Consider the following 18833-nt stretch of genomic DNA (forward strand, 5'->3'; position numbering starts at 1 on the left):
TCAAGAACTGACACAACCTATGTCAACTTGGGTCTTGTTTGCCTGTTTGTGTCCCTTTTCGGATGAGAAGAATTCGAAACGAGCCTAAAAAGAGAGAAACTCAAATTACAACCAGCATGACAGTAATACATACATTACAAAGGTCAAACGAACACGGCCTGGGTCATTAAGCATTCATCCTTGTGTAATGATAACAACAGGTAATTTTTTAAGGCCGCCAGTCGTATACAGTCGGCTGTTACTTCTCTTGTTTTGGACAAGAATTCTCGTGTTTTGGACAGATACTCATACCAGCTACTCTTTCTGCGGATAAGTCAAAAAGCCCTGATCTGCATAAAATGAGCTGCATCTCAGTGATTGCAAAATCACTGCAAAATTGCCACAACCAAGATGGCAGATCGTAAAGAATACCTCACGGGCTACCTCACATTATTCACTCATGCTCTTCGGTTCGCTGGATAAACGTAGAATTTCCCACCGTGCGCCGACTTCACTCCAAGCGATACGTCATCGCTTAATTAACTGTTCAGCTATCGATACAATTTGGGATAAATAGCGGGCTAAGCTCGCGCACGCGCAAAGCAAGTTTCGTACCAAAGGACGGACGGACAATCACGTGACAATCAAAATTTTTCAGCTTGATGGGTTTACCAACATTCGTAGATATAGGCTCCGCTCAAGGTCGCCGAAGGCGCGCGGGAGCTCCGCTATTAAAAAAACGTATACCTAAACCTATACACAATACTATGTACCTTTTGTTAATTCCACTCTTCCAGAGCACTTAAAACTGAAAGACTATTTTCGGTTAGAGCGCCTTTCAGTGGTGACAAATGGCCAAATGGTTGGATGAGACAGGTAATCTAATCGTAATTAATAACTATGATAAAAGCAAAGGGCGATACAACGTAGATTTTTATCGTTGTATCGGCCTTTACAATACAATACAATACAATACAATACAATACAATACAATTGTAATGTCCATACGTGGGACGAGGTCTCCATAAAAAGGATTAACACCATCCCCCTTCCCCTTACCCCATACTTTATAATTAGTTTAAATCAATGGATCAAGTGATAAAGAATATAAGTGATAAAAGTGATAAAAGCCTTTGCTTTTCTCATAGTTATCCTTTCAATAACACGCGAACTCTGGAGCTCAAAACCCTACTACCAATTGCGTTTTCCGCTGCCATCAATCATAATTATGGCAACACCCAACGAACCTTGAAAACGGAAACAAAAAAACTACTCAAGGTCTACCAATCACAACTGATATACTTGACCTTTTCAACCGATTAAAAAGAACTTCAGAATCTGTTTCTTGAAAAGTCCGCTTTCTATGATTGATGGTAGCGAGAAACGTTGCCTATGATTGGGCAGAGTTTTGCGTACGTGTGTTATTGGAGGGGCAGTAAATTAAAGTTCTTCCGTTTGCTTGGTGTTCCTGTTATATCATTCATCAAATATAACAGGCATTCCTTATTGTTAAATCTTCCTTGAATTTAACGTCAAAAGGACGACCTGTTTCTTCGAAGAAAATGACTGCTTTTCTCTTCAACGTTTCTCGATGGATTGTAGCCACATTTGTGGTGTTTGGAGCACTGCAGCAGTGCGGTAAGGTTTATCTTTTTCTTTTCGATTACTGTATATATTTACGAATACTTCAAGCAATAAACTGCTTCTGATAAACTATTGTTTGAATACACACAAGTAAAATCAGATGTTGCATTTTATTCTCTTGTATTATTTCAGAATCATTTTCTCTCACACGGAGGCCTACAAGTGTAGTACGCGTGGTGGAAGGAACCACCATAAATCTACGCTGGGATTTCACTGCTTCTGCATTTCAATATATCGTCGTTTTCAGCAGACAGAAGCCAGGGGGGATAGGCGCAGAACAAATTGCAACAAGAAGCGAAAGTACTGCGTTTACTCTGAAAGCATCTCTCAGAACGCGCTACGATGCATTGCTTCCTTCAACGCTGCGGTTAAAGAACGTCACAAGAGATGAAGACTACGTATACATTTTCTCGATTTTCAGCGCATTTTTTGTGGAGAGACTGAGAAGCCAAGTAACTGTTAAGGTGGTTGGTAAGTACAAAAGTATCGTTTTTGTGTGTTTCTTTTTACGCCAAGGCTTTTAAAAATAATTGTTTCTTCTTTGCCAACCATTGAACTGTGCCTACGATATGCTTAATTCTCAGTGAGACGAGTTTATACGCTTTAAGGTGGATTTCCACTGACACGTAATTTTTTACGTGCGTAACCTGCGTGAAAAAAATAGAGACAGTGTATGAACGACTTGCGTTAACGTGTACGCAAGTCGTTCTTACATTATCTCTAAACTTCTTCACGCACGTTAGATATTACGCGACAGTGGAAATCCACCTTAAGCTTACGTTCCTGTTGCTGTAATATCGGGGACAATTTTAACTTCCTTGATTAATTTTATTGTTAAATAGTTTTTCTTGTATGCAGGTATCAACCCATGTTGATTTCAACCGCGATAGGTTTTAGCTGTTTGAAGAATTTGCTTTTTAGATCGTGGGGTGCTGTTGAATGAAGTTCTTTAGATCGGTTCGCTTTAAATTTACCATAAAGAAAGTATTACTACAATGGAACTGTGCTTTGCGAAACCAATTTACGCAAAAGACAATATTGGCCTTTGCTATATTGCTTATTAAAAAGCACAATTTATTTGAGAACGTGCCTCTTTTCATGTTCATTTGACTTATTGACCTAAAGCAATCTGAAATGAGCAATATTTGGCATGATAAAGGAACTTAAGAATATTGTTATAGAAAATCACAATTTATTTTAAAACGCGCTTATTTCATGTGAATGTGATTTGTGGAGCTAAAAAATTTGAAGTGAGCAAAATTTGGCATGATAAACGATTTTAGGAATTTAAAATAAAGGCAATGTATTTGAAAACGTGCTTCTTTCAATGCAACTCTGATTTGTGGAACTAAAGCAATCTGAAGCGAGCATCATAAACGATCTTTGATATTTTTGTTAAAGAAAAGTACAATTTATTCTAAAACGTGCTAAATGTTAATCTGACTTATTGAACAAAAGCAATCTGAAGTGAGCAAAATTTGGCATGATAAACGACCCTTTTATTGCAACAGACAACAGTGAGTTTGACAGATTTTGACAATACTTGAACTACGCAAGCTAATTAAAATACTTAAAGGTCAAATGAACAGAAATTTCAAAATGCCATTTTAACCAAACAAACGCTAAAACTATCCATTATTGAGTAAAATTAAGAAAAATTTTTGCTTTCCGAGCCTGAAAGCGTGGATTACAGCAAAAAATACGAAGATTTCCGAAGGCTTCATGAAAACGTTTTTGAATGACTGCGCACTGAAATGGAAGGAATGGAACGAGTTTTTGACGTCATAATTGGTGTTTTTGAAGACGACAGCAGACCGATTCCGCAGACCGCACCGACGTGTACCAAGATTCAAAACGTACGTGCATAGTTAACGCACGTGCAGATAATTCTGCTCATTAACGTTAAATGCTAATGAGAAAAATCAAGACTCCTGATTTGTTTTCATACCAGCGTGCATTCTTCCTGTGTCTCACATGATATGTAAAACGACAGCAAACAAAACTTAAAGCTATTTTTGAGCTTTAGCTATTTTATTTTAAAAAAATGCGCCTCTCTGAACAACAACCAACAAGCAATCAACCGAAGAACGGCCGAACAGAACGAAATGACTGCTTGAAATGTCACTAAAGACATTTATTTTTGCGGTCTGCGGAATCGGTCTGCGGTCGTCTTCAAAAACACCAATTATTACGCCACAAGTTCTTATTTCCGAGAATTTTTCGACAATTTTTCCGAGCACCCTACGATTATGAAGGCCTAAAAAAAAGCATTTTTCAACTTGCAATTTCTCTGCGATGCAATGTCCGATTACTTTGAAACTTTGGGATATGTTTATTTGGCTCTTAATAAACACATAGGCAAAAATAACAAAATTCGAAATTTCTGTTCATTTGACCTTTAAGCTTAAGGGCGCGCAGGACCCTTGCAATCCTTATGTATGTATTTATTTAAAGAGTATGCACGAACTGCGACTCCCGTGCGCTGGAACAAAGCGAATTATCATAATTAGATTCACAACTTTGAATATAGCACACGTTGTTGTAAACATTGACTCGAAAGGTCTTCGGAAGCCTCAAAACATGCAATTTTGTGTCCAAGTTTTCTCCGCCGATATAGAATTTCAGGAGTTGATTCGCGAGATGCATAAACTTGGTGTACGCTATTGTGCTATGACAAGAGCGAATTTTTAAACGTCCTTTTCAAAATGAAGATAGCACGTTTCAAATTTTAGATTTCACATTTTTACTCCGATTTAAGCCATTAACTTCTAGCAGTTTTTGAAATCGAAAATTTCGTTCTTGTCGTAGCACAAAAGAGGTTATGATTTATCACTAGGTTATATAATCATTTAATTCGGTGCGCTGTTCTAGCTGAAAACTTGGACACAAAATCACATTGTCTGCAGTTAAACTTTTAAGAGTTTGTAACATCACAGTCAACGGTCAGTAAAAGGACAACCATGATGTAATTCCATCATCCCCTAATATCCTTGATAAATTTTAGAGGAATCGATGTTCAAAATGTAGCGATATAAAGCTTTGCAAGATAGCACCCGGTCAAGAAATTTGACTATGCCACTGGCATATACATGTAAAATTGCGATTTTCTACCTGCATATCTTAAAGCTGTGTTCACCATATACATATCTACTTCAGCCTAAATAAAAGAGTACTGAAAATAAATGTATCGACAACCTTTTCTCTTTTCTTAATCCAGCACGAGAGAGAGCTCAAGTAACTACCTTTGGCGCTAAATTTTTGCGGGAGTTTAATTTTGCTGATTGACCATTTTTGTATTTTGCGTAAACTAATTTTTGCCATAGTTAAAGAGTGGTTTTCCCTGGAACGAATTGTTTTTTATGTAAACAAAATTATTTGTTTAGATCAGTTTTTTAAAGCCTTATTACCTTATTGTTACTTATTTTCGCGGGAGCTTAATTTCGCGAAAATGGAACGTGCATATTTCGCGCGACTTAATTTTCGCGATTTGGCCAAAAAATAGGCAATAAGTATACGTAATTGGAATACATGCTGTCCAATTTGGAAATAATTTGATTAAAAAAATTCCGAGAGCAGCAAAATTGGACGAGGCCGGGTCCAATTTGGCTGTCAGAGGATTTTTTTTTAATCTAATCATTTCCAAATTGAACAAGCATGTAGTCCGGTTACATATTAATCAGTCAATACAGCGCAAACAATAAACTTATGTCCAGAACGGGAAAAGCATTCAACAAAAGTAGGCATAACACAGCACATGCAACTCACTCAAAGCCTTGTCTTCATAAATAAAACTTAAACAAAACAGTGCAATTTTTGTTCACCTGAGTTTGCGAAGCTTGCTACAAAGTGATAGTGAGTGAAAACACTGCATCAATCAATGAAAGTCGTAAACCAAGTGTCCGAAGAGCTTTACACTTTCTTGAATCTGACATACTCCTTTCCACTATCTCGTTCGTATTCTTCGCCGTCTTTTCTTTTCGAATTTCAGCAAAAGAAATTGTCAAAGAATTACATCTAGCTCATGGCGGTGGATATCTTCCGCTTTCTTGCTTCGCTTCGCTGCACTTTAATACATTCACCCAAGTTTTGTACTCTTGGAGGTGTTTTGCTCTTGGTTTTTGCTTCTTGTTTTAGCTAGCTCTTCTTCTGACAACGTAGGAAATTTCCCTTTTTTGTTACTATTGCTGAAAAGCTTAAAGGAATGGAAAAACGTCGCAACTTTGCCTTATAAAATTCCGCCATTGTCGACTATAACAATGCGACAAGTTTACAGGGCTGACGCTATGCTTTGTGCTAATTGGCTAATATCCGTCACATGTTGTTTTTTCTTCGATTTGATTGGCTGATACAAAACTGTCTAATTTTTCTTAAATTGGACAGTTTGTGCATTTTACATGAAAGTCCTAATTGAACCTATCCAAATGTAATCCCAAATTGGACATTACTCACAAATTAAGGGAAAATAGCTGCGCTGACAATATAGGATTTACTGACAGCTATATAATTAACATAAAATATACAATAGAAAACGTTTGAAATATATTTTCGCGGGTCTAACAGTAAGGTTTTGTTTTATTGTCTAATTTTTTGTGTACTCTTTTTAGTTTCATAAATATTTTATCACTTATCATTGACATATTTTATCACATTTTAGCGTGACATTCTTACCTGTTTTTGACCATTAATATATATTTTAACTGTTTGTGATATATTTTTGTAGCGGAGCTCCCAGCGGCCCGAAGGGCCGCAGAGCAGAGCCCCATACCCATAGAAAATTAACAGACCCATGCTTTTGGTTTTTCATGGTCATCATTGGCTAGCGGTATGGTTCGCGGGCGCGTACGACGTACGTACGTCGTGCAACATGGCGGCCATACCCCAGAAATAGGATTAAAGTTATGGTTAACGTCAGCTTACATGTTTGATATTGGACATCCATGTCATGGTCTATTGACAGCTGTCAAATCAAGGTTTCCGCTGACCAGTATCGCATGATCATATCGCGGGCTCACATACAGAACTCATCGAGGTCGAATGTTTTTTCGAAGTTTACCGCTGACCGAGTAATGATTTATAAAGGATCGCGGGCTCAAGTGCTATATTTTTTTTCTGTTATCAGTCAGTAAATTCGGATTTTCGAAAAGGGCGAAGTAAATAACTGGGGAGCTCCGCTTTTAGGCTTGGCTAAATTTATTTATAAATTTTGTATTTTTACTCGCACTTGAAAGTGACCTCGAAGAGGTCGAAAGGTCGTGACTTTTTAGCGTTAACTTCATACACGTATAGATATCTGTGTTTCTTTTTAGTGCCTCCAAAAATAACTATCGCCCCAGTACGAGAGCCTCAACTTAACATTGGGCAAAACTATACACTTAAGTGCAATGCATCTGGTGACCCACACCCAAACATCACCTGGACGAAAGATGGCGTCCCAGCAAACCAGTTTAATGTCTCTGGTAACTTGCTTCATCTGGTAAATGTAAAGAGGAATGATGCTGGATCATACAGATGTACAGGTAGTAATGGATATGGCGAAGATGCTACTAGTGTTAGCATAGTTGGAATTCAATGCCGTAAGTACGCGTATTATGTAAAAATTTTCTCTCTCTGTTTAAGGCATAAATATCCTATTACACCTGTACACACTGTTCATTCATCGTTTCACATCTAAGAATGGGGGAAATTCGGCGAAACGACAAGAGTAGCGGTGTGAGATTCCGGTTATGAGCCCTGGGCTTATACAACTTCCTAAGGGGTTTTGGGTGGGCTAATAAACGGAGGGGCTTAAACTGGGGGAGGGGGGGTTAAAAAAAACGTTTCGTAAACGAGCCACGGCAGTGTTGATCGAAATGCTTTTTATCAGTTAAAAGGTCATAATAAGTAAATATTTAGCCCGGTTCAGTACTGTCATCAAGTAGAGGGGGATATATCCGGGAGCAGGGGGGTCTTATAAATTGGTTGTTTCCAGGTAGATGGGCCTATAACAAACAAGGCTTATAAGCGGGAGGGAGGGTGGGGGCTTATGACCGAAATTTTATGGTATTGGAATCTAATGACTAAACACCAATTCTGACCAGAAAACAAAGTTATTATTTTAATCCTTTTTGTTGCAATTAAGTCATTCACGTTCTATTTATCTTTTCCGTATAATATATTAAACAGTATAGTCTATAGTCTTCTTCAAACAAATGTAGGTGACTCCTTCACGTTCCTGTACAAATCTACACGTATGTTTGTTTACTGTTCTTGTTGTTGTTGTTTATTTAATAGGCTTTGATTGTACTGTTAAGATTGTTGGAATAAATTTGCGAAGTGAAGACTGGAAGTCAGCTTTGTCAAACCAGGCATCAGTTGAGTTCAAGACCTTGGAATCAAGACTATTATCAGCAGTAAGTTATCCTAAACGTCCAGGAAAGATGTCAATTTTCCATTCCCTCTGATCTATGGGACGTGCCTGCAGGGAATCATGGTAGTTGTATTCAACAAAACATGTCCAAGTCTTGGCAACGTTGAATTCAACTGCCATGATTCTCTGTAGGCGTCTCTCATGCAGGAAACTGGTTACGGTATAGATTTGCGGGAGAAATTTACAAACTGATGATACAATATATTTTATTGAACCTGAATAACGTAGTTTGGAATTTCAATGGTAGAAAAAAGAAATCAACAATTGCGTTTATTTCAAACCGATTACAAGTGCTAATTAAGCACACATCGCTTAATGTAAAGTAATAAACTAAGTTGGGGCAAAAATAGCCCAAGGAAAGGTAGCAAGAGGAACGAAGTCGACGAAATGAAAGAATGTACGCTTCGAAAGCTAAACAGCTATCACGACCGGCGTCGGAAGAAAAAGGGACGAGGGATAGTGAAGCTCACGAATTTACAGCCCGCTCTGCGTGTGATGTCTAAACTGTTATCGAGTTACCTTGACTATTAACCTTTGCTGCTTGTACAGCTTATATTGAGGCCCCGCCTCAATATAAAACACATTATAGCGCTAAGACAATGATTAACAATTAGTATATACTCAAACAGTGGATAGCGTTACTGGCGGGCGCTGATTGGCAACTTTAACTCCGAATGTCTTTTGCTATTCACCTCAGAGCAACTCGCTCGCGAAAGTACTGCTTCACGATATTTTACGCTCGAGCGAGGTGTCCGGCAGGAGATCCACTCTCCCCTTACCTTTTTATATTAGTCGTTGAAACTCTGGCAATCGCTATGCGTCAAAACAAAAGTATTAAAGGAATAATGATCGAGAACGAGGAAACTAAGCTTTTACAATATGCAGATGATACAACTGCAGTGCTCTCAGACATTAATTCAGCAGAAACATTGTTTGAGTTATTGGATAGTTTTAAAGCGATTTCGGGACTTGAGATAAACTGTACAAAAACCGAAGGCATGTGGATTGGATCATCTAAGGAAAACAAAACGAAACCCTTCGGAATCAAATGGCCGAATGAACCGATTAAGGCCCTTGGAGTGTATTTCACTTATGATCAGAAACTGCTTAAAGAAAAGAATTTCATTGAAAGATTGGACAGCATCAAAAAGCTTATCAACATTTGGTCCTCAAGAGGCCTATCAATTTACGGAAAGGTGACAATTATAAAATCATTTCTAATCCCAAAATTTGTTTACACATGCTCGCTTTTGCCCACACCTAACGAATTGGTTAAACAATTGAATCAATTGCTATTTAAATTCCTGTGGAAAGGAACAGACAAAGTAACACGCTTGTCAGCAATAAATGAATATGGGAAAGGTGGCCTAAAAATGATCGACCTAGAGAGCATGGTTAAATCTTTAAGATTAGCATGGCTAAAACGAATATTTAATGGCAATGATGGAACATGGAAGCAGTACTTAAAACACCAATTAAAATCCATTGGGGGTCTTTTCTTTTTTAATTGTAACTACGATGTTAACGATTATACAATCTCTTCCCAGTTTTATCGTGAACTGTTATTGTGGTGGTCGCAATTCCGCGAAAATTTTGCTACCGAAAGGAACTGGCAAAACATCATTTGGAATAACAAAGAAATACGAATAGACAACAAGCCTGTTTATTACAAAAATTATGTTGAATCTGGAATCATCTGTATAAAGGATCTGCTATTCAATTTAAACAATATTGACTCCTTTGACCGCGTTTCATATAAAATAAGTAAAACTAATTTTTTACAATGGGCAGGCCTTCGCCACTCTATACCCAACCTTTCAAAAGGTAGATATGCATGCCCGCCACTTACATCTCCTTCATTTTTCATTGACCACAACATCTTCGACGTGAAGAAAAAGAAATCAAAAGATTATTATTCGCTTCTTGTTATGAACAAAGCACAGCCTCCTAATATTGTTCATAAATGGAAAAGCGATTTCAATATTTCGGATGATCAACTACGAGAATTTTTCACATTACCTCATTCCGTTGTACTCGAATCATATGTAAAGGCCTTTCAGTACAAAGTACTTAACAATATTCTTTACACGAACACGAAATTACACAAAATTGGTTACAGAACAAATGATTTATGTACTTTCTGTGAGGCGGAACCAGAAACTTTGTATCACTTTTTTTACCAGTGCTCCCGCGTTAGGCAGTTTTGGAATGATTTTGAATCTTACTGGTACCTCTTATCAAATCAAGCAGTTCGTCTTACTTTGCAAAACGTTTTGTTTGGAATAATATCAAAACAATGCCCTTCACTTGATTTACTAAATTATTTTATTATTATTGGAAAATTGTTTTTGTGGGACTGCAGAAGAAACCAAACATATCCTAAAATTCAAGGTTATCAGAACAAAATACTTACTAAATATGAAACTGAAAAGAAAATTAATAAGAAAAGATATTTCGAAAAGAAGTGGATATATTCTCCCAGATAATAAGTAAGGAATTATAGTGCTAGATTCGCTTTTTTTTTTTTTTTCGTATGTTTGTTGCTTATTTCTTTTTGTTGCGTGTATTAATTTCGATTATTAAAAGTCCAAACTATTGATGTAAACTTGCTATATGGAAATTATTATCATCTGTTACTTAATTGTAAATTAACACTTGTTACTTTTTTTTATTCCAATCACCTATGTAATGCTAAGTGTGTAAATATCAATAAAGGAAAAAATTAAAAAAAAAAAAAAAAAAAAAAAAAAAAAAAACTCGCTCGCGAAAACTGTACTCATTAACGTATAAACTAGTCAAAGTCATCCTTTCGAGCTATATTATCTTACTGTTTGAGTAAATACTAAAACAACTACTCACCTCCGTGTCGGTAGCTAGTGGTGGATACTTACCGAGCCGCGGAGCTAGCCACCTCCACTTCGATGAATAGTTGTTAAATATTCACCGAAGTGGAGTTGAATAGCACTTTGCTAATCACCTCCGAGTTAAATTAATGGGCCATATATCTTTATTTACATGTAGTTGACGATACCATTATTGGAATATTACAAATGTGAATTGGGCAATTGAAAGCCCGGTAACCGCAAATGCCGTTGTACACAACAACAACAACAACAACAATCTTTATTTAACGTGGTCAGCAACACTTAGCTAAACAGCTAGTTTTCAGATGCGCCACGAAATAAAAATACAAAATAAAAAATAAAAACTTCTTGGAAGTGTATAAAAATGAATTAAGCTATAATTAAGAATAACTACGAATTACAATATTGTCTAACTAAGATTAAAAATATAAAAGTTTAAAATTTACAAATTAAAAAAAAAAATTAAAGTTTTATTAAAAACACTAAAATAGCAAGAATAAAAATTGACAAACTACTCGATCAAAGTCCCGTAAAATTTAATGTTCTTAGGTTCGTTTTAAAAATCTGCACTCCCAGATTTCAACCGATATTTTCAGCATAAAGGCGCGGCTTGTACAAGTAGATGAATATTTACACTATGAGCTGTATTTAATAAATGTCTTGTGGCTTTGTGTCTTATACAGGCACATTCTGGAATATCAAAATGTACATTTGTAGATTGGTTTTCTGAACAGTAAAGACACTCAAAACGGTTTTGTTTGTCAAAAAAGTTTCATAATTTCTGGACCATTCAATCTGAAAAATATTATTTGGTGATGTTAGACTATTCATTTTTCCATGGATACTTATTTTACTATATACAGTATAATTTTATAACGTTAAAAGTTTTTCCTTTTTACTGTCGTTAGATCTGGAGTGTTTACACCAAGAAACCCGCTAAGCAACTGTACAAAGTGAATGTTGATCGTTTCAGGTAATTGCACTGAAATGTGTGAGTAATTACTTTAATGGACTTGCATAAATGTGTATGTGAGCTACTGCTCATCAAATTTTCATCTAGCTGGCATAATGTGGTGTACAGTAGCTCCCACTGTAAGAAAAAAAGCTTTTGTAGTTCCCTGTATAGATGCATTTGTCTGGAGTGGTAAAACATACGAACACCGCACCCACAAAAAAATTCGAATATACCTTATTCTTATTAAATAGAAGACTTCAAGATATATTAAGGCCCGTTTACACAGGCGATTTTTGTCGCGCAACTCAATGCAATTTTTGTCGCGCCGAAGTTGCATCAAGTTTCGAACAGGTTCGAAACTCCTGCGACTCGCGGCGATTTTATTGCCGCTAGTTTTCACGCGTGCAAACTCGCGGCGATTTCATGGCGATTTTATCGCCGCGATATCGCGCCGAAGTTGCATGAAGTCGCCGCGATATCGCGGCGACATGATGCAATTTCGGCGCGACAAAAATTGCATTGAGTTGCGCGACAAAAATCGCCTGTGTAAACGGGCCTTAGTATATATAAAGTGAAAATAAACATTTATCCGAATTATATTGCCGACCTGTTTCAGAAGTCTGAAACTAGATACGCCTTACGTACCAAAGGATTTGTAATCCCTCGTTTTAACACAGTGACATATGGAAAACACTGCTTGAGATATACTGGGCCAAAAATATGGAACTTGATACCTAAAGACATTAGAAACCTGTCCACATTATCATTTTTTAAGAAAAATACTCGTAAGCTTGACTTTGACATTGCTGATGACTGTTGCGGCAATGTTTTTTCGCGATTATTTTAAAATCGCGATAATTAGAATGAATAAGGTACAAGATTGTTCTTATGAAGAGAGATATTTAACTAACTTTACATGATGCCTACATTTACATGTACTTGTTAATGATGTAGAGCTGTTATGCACATACAAGAACATACACAACTATCACAAAGCACATCACAAAGATAATACGTCTTTACTTAATTATTTACTATCATTACTATTTTTGTCTTGCAGACCTGACAGTGTTTTGGCTATTGTAGAGCTTTTGTTTGGAAAATCAGCAACTGACCCCTTGAAACCACTGCAGGATGAAATAAAGGATGCAAAACTTGGCTCTTTCACAGTTGACCGTACACTGGTTGTCAATCCAAGTATGTCCAGCATCCACCTTGTAATAGACAAATTCGGCTAACGTGTTTACATCGTTGTTGCCACCCTATTCAGATCATGTGATGATTCCTTTGGGAGGTTACAATTGTGCAATTTGTCACACGTAACTGAGCGCATGGGAGTATGAACGAACAGAACAATTGTAACCTCCCAAAGGAATCATCACATGGTCTGAATTGGGTGGTTACAACGATGTAAACACGTTAGCCGAATTGGTCTATGGCAGGCGTACAAGCAGGCTCTCACGTTCAGGGTTTTTGCGTGAGCGGCTAAGCCGTGATAGACGCTAGATCTCCCCTGCCTTACTATCAAAATCACAGACTCGTACCCAGTCGTTACTCGTTTTTTCGCTACGCTCGAAGATCCCTTGATGCATTGCGCGCCGCTCAAAAAGGGAGAGAAGCGACTGGGTACGAGTCTGTCAAAGTCACTGGAGTGGTAAAACCGCCGTTAGGAATTTGAACCGGCGGCGGGTACAATTCTTATCACGTGACTGAAAAATTGTCACGTGGGCACTACTTATTCATCGGAAAAGCTAGCAAAAAGCTTCGTGATTTTCGGAAACTCTCTGCTGCAAAACAGCATGGAACCCTTTAAAACTTAACAAAACTCGCTTTTCTTTAAGGTTGAATATATTTCATAAGTTTTCCGACCCTGTTTCCTCGATAGCGTCATATTGTTCATGCAAATTCTGGAAAACGATGTTTACATGGCCATGGAGCGACCGTAAAAAAATAATCATCATCGATAAAACGCTCGCAAACACAAATTACGTGACAATTTTTCCAATCACGTGATAAAAATTGTGCCGCCGCCGGTTCAAATTTCTAACGGTAGTTTTACCACTCCTTCTATTCTCCTGTTTCCTGTATGCCACCAATTTCTGATATTGCAGAGAAACGTTTTTCAGTTGAAACAAGGCAAGCGCTTACCTCTGCTGTGTTCTTACATGAATAGACCATTTTACAGTTGTCTCCTCAGTGACGTGGCCTTTGAATGGAAGTGAGGCTGGAGGTGACCTTGTTTTGATACAGACCTCACTGCTTTTGTTGTGTAAATCGATCGTGTTGTTTTGATGCTTACTAGTTTGCATTTACATAATGAAGCAAAGAGGTTTGTATCAATGCAAGGTCACTTCCAGCCTAACTACCATTCACAGGCCAGGTCTCTGGCAAGCAACTGTAAAATGGACCATGGAAACACCGTTCAGATTTAAGAATTACCTCCGGTATTCAGCTATTGGGTTCATTTCTGCTGAATTGGCTTCTGTTTTTAAATAATATTTCTTTGTAATTCTAAAGCAAAAAAGGTGTCAGTAACAGTTTTTCTACGAAAAATAACTTGTCCTTGGTTGTTATCAAATATTTTTAGCAATGTAGGTGTAACTGAATATTTAATGCCTGCTCTACATTTCATACTCCTGATTTCTCAAAACACGTTTAGTTTCCCTTGAAGTCTCGAGAAATGTATTTTTATCCAGACTTACAGTTTCTTTGAAACTTTCACTTTGACATAATAATACGTCACATTTACTCTCGAATATAAATTTCTGAGGTTAAAGCATTGGACATTCTTGTTCGTTCTATGAAAACGTTAAAACGAACTTTTGTGCGCAAAATGCTTTTTGAAATCTTGCTAAAAATGAATGTTAAACACCTTTAATCGCCCAAATTTGCTTACAAAAAAAATAATTTCTTTTTTTAGTGCCAACGACGACACTACCCCCGACGACTATGCCATCCAAGACGACTGCTCCGAAAGGTTAGCTTTTGAATGGTGTATGCAACGTTTTTTTCTGGCCATATATAGTCCCAAGATCGTACCGTAAATAATCATTTACTCAGTGCAGAAAAGTAGCAAACAAAATTCTTTGTCTCCTCAGTATGCATCGCTGACAAATATAAAAGTTGTGGGTGTTATAAAATGCTTGGATTCTGTGGTGCTGGCAGCCCTTTCTATAACTTAATGGTTAAGATCTGCAATGCTACTTGTGGAGAGTGTAAACGTAAGTTTACCACCGTTTGCATTGATACGCGATTTTTCAAATCGAATCGCCCGCGGAAACGTTTCCAAAATTTCCGTCAATCAAAGTTTGAAATGACGATTCGCACGAGTGATCTTGAAGTTTAACCGACGATCAGTAAATTTTATGCCAACAGAAGACTACAGAAACTTGGTCAAATTCAACTTTACTAGTATTACACAGAAAAGACATTTTTTCGAGACTTGAGTTTCAATTCCATTCGTTGTCTGTGGTTTCTGTGGTCTGAAGTTCTTGCATGTGATTGTTTAAAACACAAAGAACATTCCAGACATATTTTAAGTGTTCACGCTTTTGTAAGAAGGGCTGTAAATAATATTTCTTTGTAATGCTAAAGCAAAAAAAGGTGTCAGTAACAGTATTTCTATGAAAAATCACGTGTCCTTGGTCGTTATAAAATATTTTTTAGCAATGTAACTGAATCTTCAATGCCTGCTTCTACATTTCAAACTCCTGATTTCTCAAAACACCTTTAGTTTCAAGAAATGTATTTTTATCCAGACTTACAGTTTCTCTGAAACTTTCACCTCGACATAATAATATGTCACATTTACTTTCGAATATTAAGTTTGCTGAGGTTGAAGAAGAGAACATTTTTGTTCGTTCTTTGGAAACGTTAAAACGAACTTTTTGCGCAAAAAATCCTTTTTGAAATCTTGCTTAAAATTAGTTTAGAAGAATGATCGTTAAACAACTTTAATCACCCAAATTTGCTTACAAAAAAAATTAATTTCTTTTTTAGTGCCAACGACGAAACTACCCCCGACGACTATGCCATCCAAGACGACTGCTCCGAAAGGTTAGCTTTGAATAGTTTATGCAACGTGTTTTCTACCCATATTCGCTCACTGTCCATTGTACCCACTAGCACGTATGGCAGCAACAAAGTTCCTCCACCGTTGTCTGTCTTTGGCCAGCTGTTGGACGGTGTTCCAGCTTTGGTTTAAGCCCCTCAATTCTGTCTCTACTGTACGTCGTCATGTATTCTTGGGCCTTCCACGCTTTCGCCTGCCTTCGGGTGTCCAGTATAGTGCTTTCTTTGTGATGGATTTGTTTTCCTTTGGAATGACATGGCCAATCCACCTTCAGCGTCGTTGCATAATTATAGTACCCACGTCCTCCTGTTTGCACCGCAAAAGCAGATCCTTGTTGGAAATGGTCTGAGGTCAGAAGATGCCAAGTATTTCTCGCAGACTTTTGGTGTGGAAGGTTGACATCTTTCCCAGATCACTTTCCAACATTCGCCGCCGACATTCTGACCCATACACTGATAGATCTTGAGCGACCATAAACCCATATATAGTCCCAAAATCGTACTATTAATGAACATTTACTCAGTGCAGAAAAGTAACAAACAAAATTGTTCCTTTTCTTTGTCTCCCCAGTATGCATCGCTGACAAATATAAACGTTGTGGGTGTTATAAAATGCTTGGCTTCTGTGGTGTTGGCAGCCCATTCCATGACTTAATGGTTAAGAACTGCAATGCTACATGTGGAGGGTGTAAACGTAAGTTTAATGAACAATAGTCGTTTTTGTTGAACGGCACAGCTTCAGCTCTCAGCAGTTTGTTCTATGTATATGGCATTCAAGACGACTGCTCCGAAAGGTAACCTTTTTAATGGAGTATGCAACGTGTTTCCTACCCAGATATAGCCCCAAAATCGTACTTTAAATGATCATTAAATCAGTGCAGAAAAGTAACTGCAAACAAAATTGTTCCTTTTCTTTGTCTCCTCAGTATGCATCGCTGACAAATATAAAAAATGTGGGTGTTATAAAATGCTTGGCTTCTGTGGTGCTGGCAGCCCTTTCCATGACTTTATGGTAAAGAACTGCAATGCTACTTGTGGAAAGTGTAAACGTAAGTTTATTGAACAATATTTGTTTAAGTTGAACGGCACAGATTTCGACTGGATTTTCTGTGATCAATAGTTGTTATACGGGATTAATACAAGGCAGCATTGTCGTGAGTCGAGCGATTAAAGAGGCTTTGTCACGGATTTTACCAGTTTTTTGAACAGCCAAAATTTATAATTGTGACGCAGGAAACCTAAAAATAATAGTCCATCTTTATTACAAATTGCTATATCAGAGCACTGAAACTGTTAACAAGTGTCTTCGGCTGCGGATGGATAGGATGGAAATGGATCTCGCGTAATGACATTAATAAATTGATTGATTGATTAATTGATTGATTGATTGATTGATTGACTGACTGACTGACTGACTGATTGATTGATTGATTGATTGATTGATTGATTGATTGATTGATTGATTGATTGATTGATTGATTGATTGATTCATGGGTTGCCTACCACTTATTTCAGAACAGTTTAGACCAAACATCTGCGAAATCCCCGTGACGTAGCTCCTTTAAGTGCTATGTTTTTTTTTAAATCACAGGGTCTCTGGTTCGAATGTGTTTAAGACCGAAGAATGATTTACCTTACCATACTAATTCGTTATTTATACGTCATCTTCAAGGCCAACATAGCAAAGTTAAAAACACTCAACTGAGATTTGACAAAGTTTATTGAAAACTTTGAAATGGTAGACGTTTTCTTAGATAACTGAGGCCCAGGCCAAACGTCGAACTTTACATGAGACGAACCAAACTGAGTAAATTAACTCATAATAAGTTCACTCAGTTGAGTTGGTCCGACTGAATTAAGATCAACCAACACGTTCTATCCGTCTTTTTCAGACAAATAGAACGTGTGAAGATCGGCTGTGGGACAAACGTTGATCTTTTCATGAAACGAACGTAATGAATAAATTTTAAATTTGTATGTGTATTTTTAGCTTCGAAACATTTGTTCTCGCTGCTCTGAATTTGGTTCGACGAATTATGTTCGAAGTTTGTCCCAAAGGTCGAGCTTTATCTGTTTGGGTCGACCAAAATTGCAATTTAGTTCGACTCATGCGAAGGTCGACGTTTAGCCTAGGCCTGAGAACTCAGCTTTACCATTCAGACGACCCCCTTGGGGTACTGAATTCTCGGCTTCCATTAGTAAAATGGGTAGCACAGTAAAGCCGAGAAGAGTTGCGTGCTACAGCAGCCACCACCCCAGTGTCTCTCCGAGGTAATTTCTAGTGGCAATCTTGAATAGCTCCAACGAGAATACCCTAAAAACATGTCTTAAAAAGAGGTTGTGCTACAGCTGCCCTTTGACTTTCCTTTTCGTTCGGTTGGGTTCAATCCCTGTGGAAGCCTAGGGAGAGTGAAAGGTCTGTCAATACTGGACAACCTCAAGCAACTATCACGTTGGTTGTATGACTTTCACCTCTCATCCGCAGATTTTAATTTTTTTTTCGGCCGAATAAGGGAAAAAGGGCTTATAAAGAGAAAAGGAGAATTAAACAGTAAATTAAAGAATCAATTCAAACAATTACAGGATAATTTATATAATGAAGCGGCTAAAAGTATTACTATTTTTCCTTGTTACGGATTGCCGCAGGAAAAATCTTCCTTGCCTTTTTCCAATTTTTGCTTTTTATTTGACTAATAATTCGATTTTTCTGTGTGTTCATATGTTGCTATAATATCTACTTTAGTTCTCAACGTTGATTTTTTTTCTTTAATTTTAACATCACTAGCCCCAGCAACGAAGGCTCCATCGACTGCACCACCGATGACTCATGTTACTCCAGTGTACGACTTTACTGAGCTTTTTTAGGACTGTTTAGTGTTAATTAATACAGTAAAAACCCGCGAGTAAGAACCTA

General features: G+C 37.4%; 1 protein-coding gene across 1 annotated transcript in view; it reads left to right on the forward strand.

Annotated features, from left to right (window-relative positions):
- The window catches only part of LOC144662562 (uncharacterized), a 47997-nt gene extending 29164 nt beyond the window's left edge, over positions 1 to 18833 (forward strand). Inside the window, exons 10-13 of the mRNA XM_078523403.1 lie at positions 14947 to 15069; positions 16491 to 16613; positions 16846 to 16968; positions 18705 to 18833. Of these exons, the coding sequence (XP_078379529.1) occupies positions 14947 to 15069; positions 16491 to 16613; positions 16846 to 16968; positions 18705 to 18784 (449 nt within the window). The 3' untranslated portion in view covers positions 18785 to 18833. The remainder of the gene's footprint in view (positions 1 to 14946; positions 15070 to 16490; positions 16614 to 16845; positions 16969 to 18704) is intronic.

Source organism: Oculina patagonica, chromosome 8 (assembly GCF_052425735.1).
Source record: "Oculina patagonica isolate OP01 chromosome 8, crgOcupat, whole genome shotgun sequence".
In the NCBI taxonomy this organism is placed as follows: domain Eukaryota; kingdom Metazoa; phylum Cnidaria; class Anthozoa; order Scleractinia; family Oculinidae; genus Oculina; species Oculina patagonica.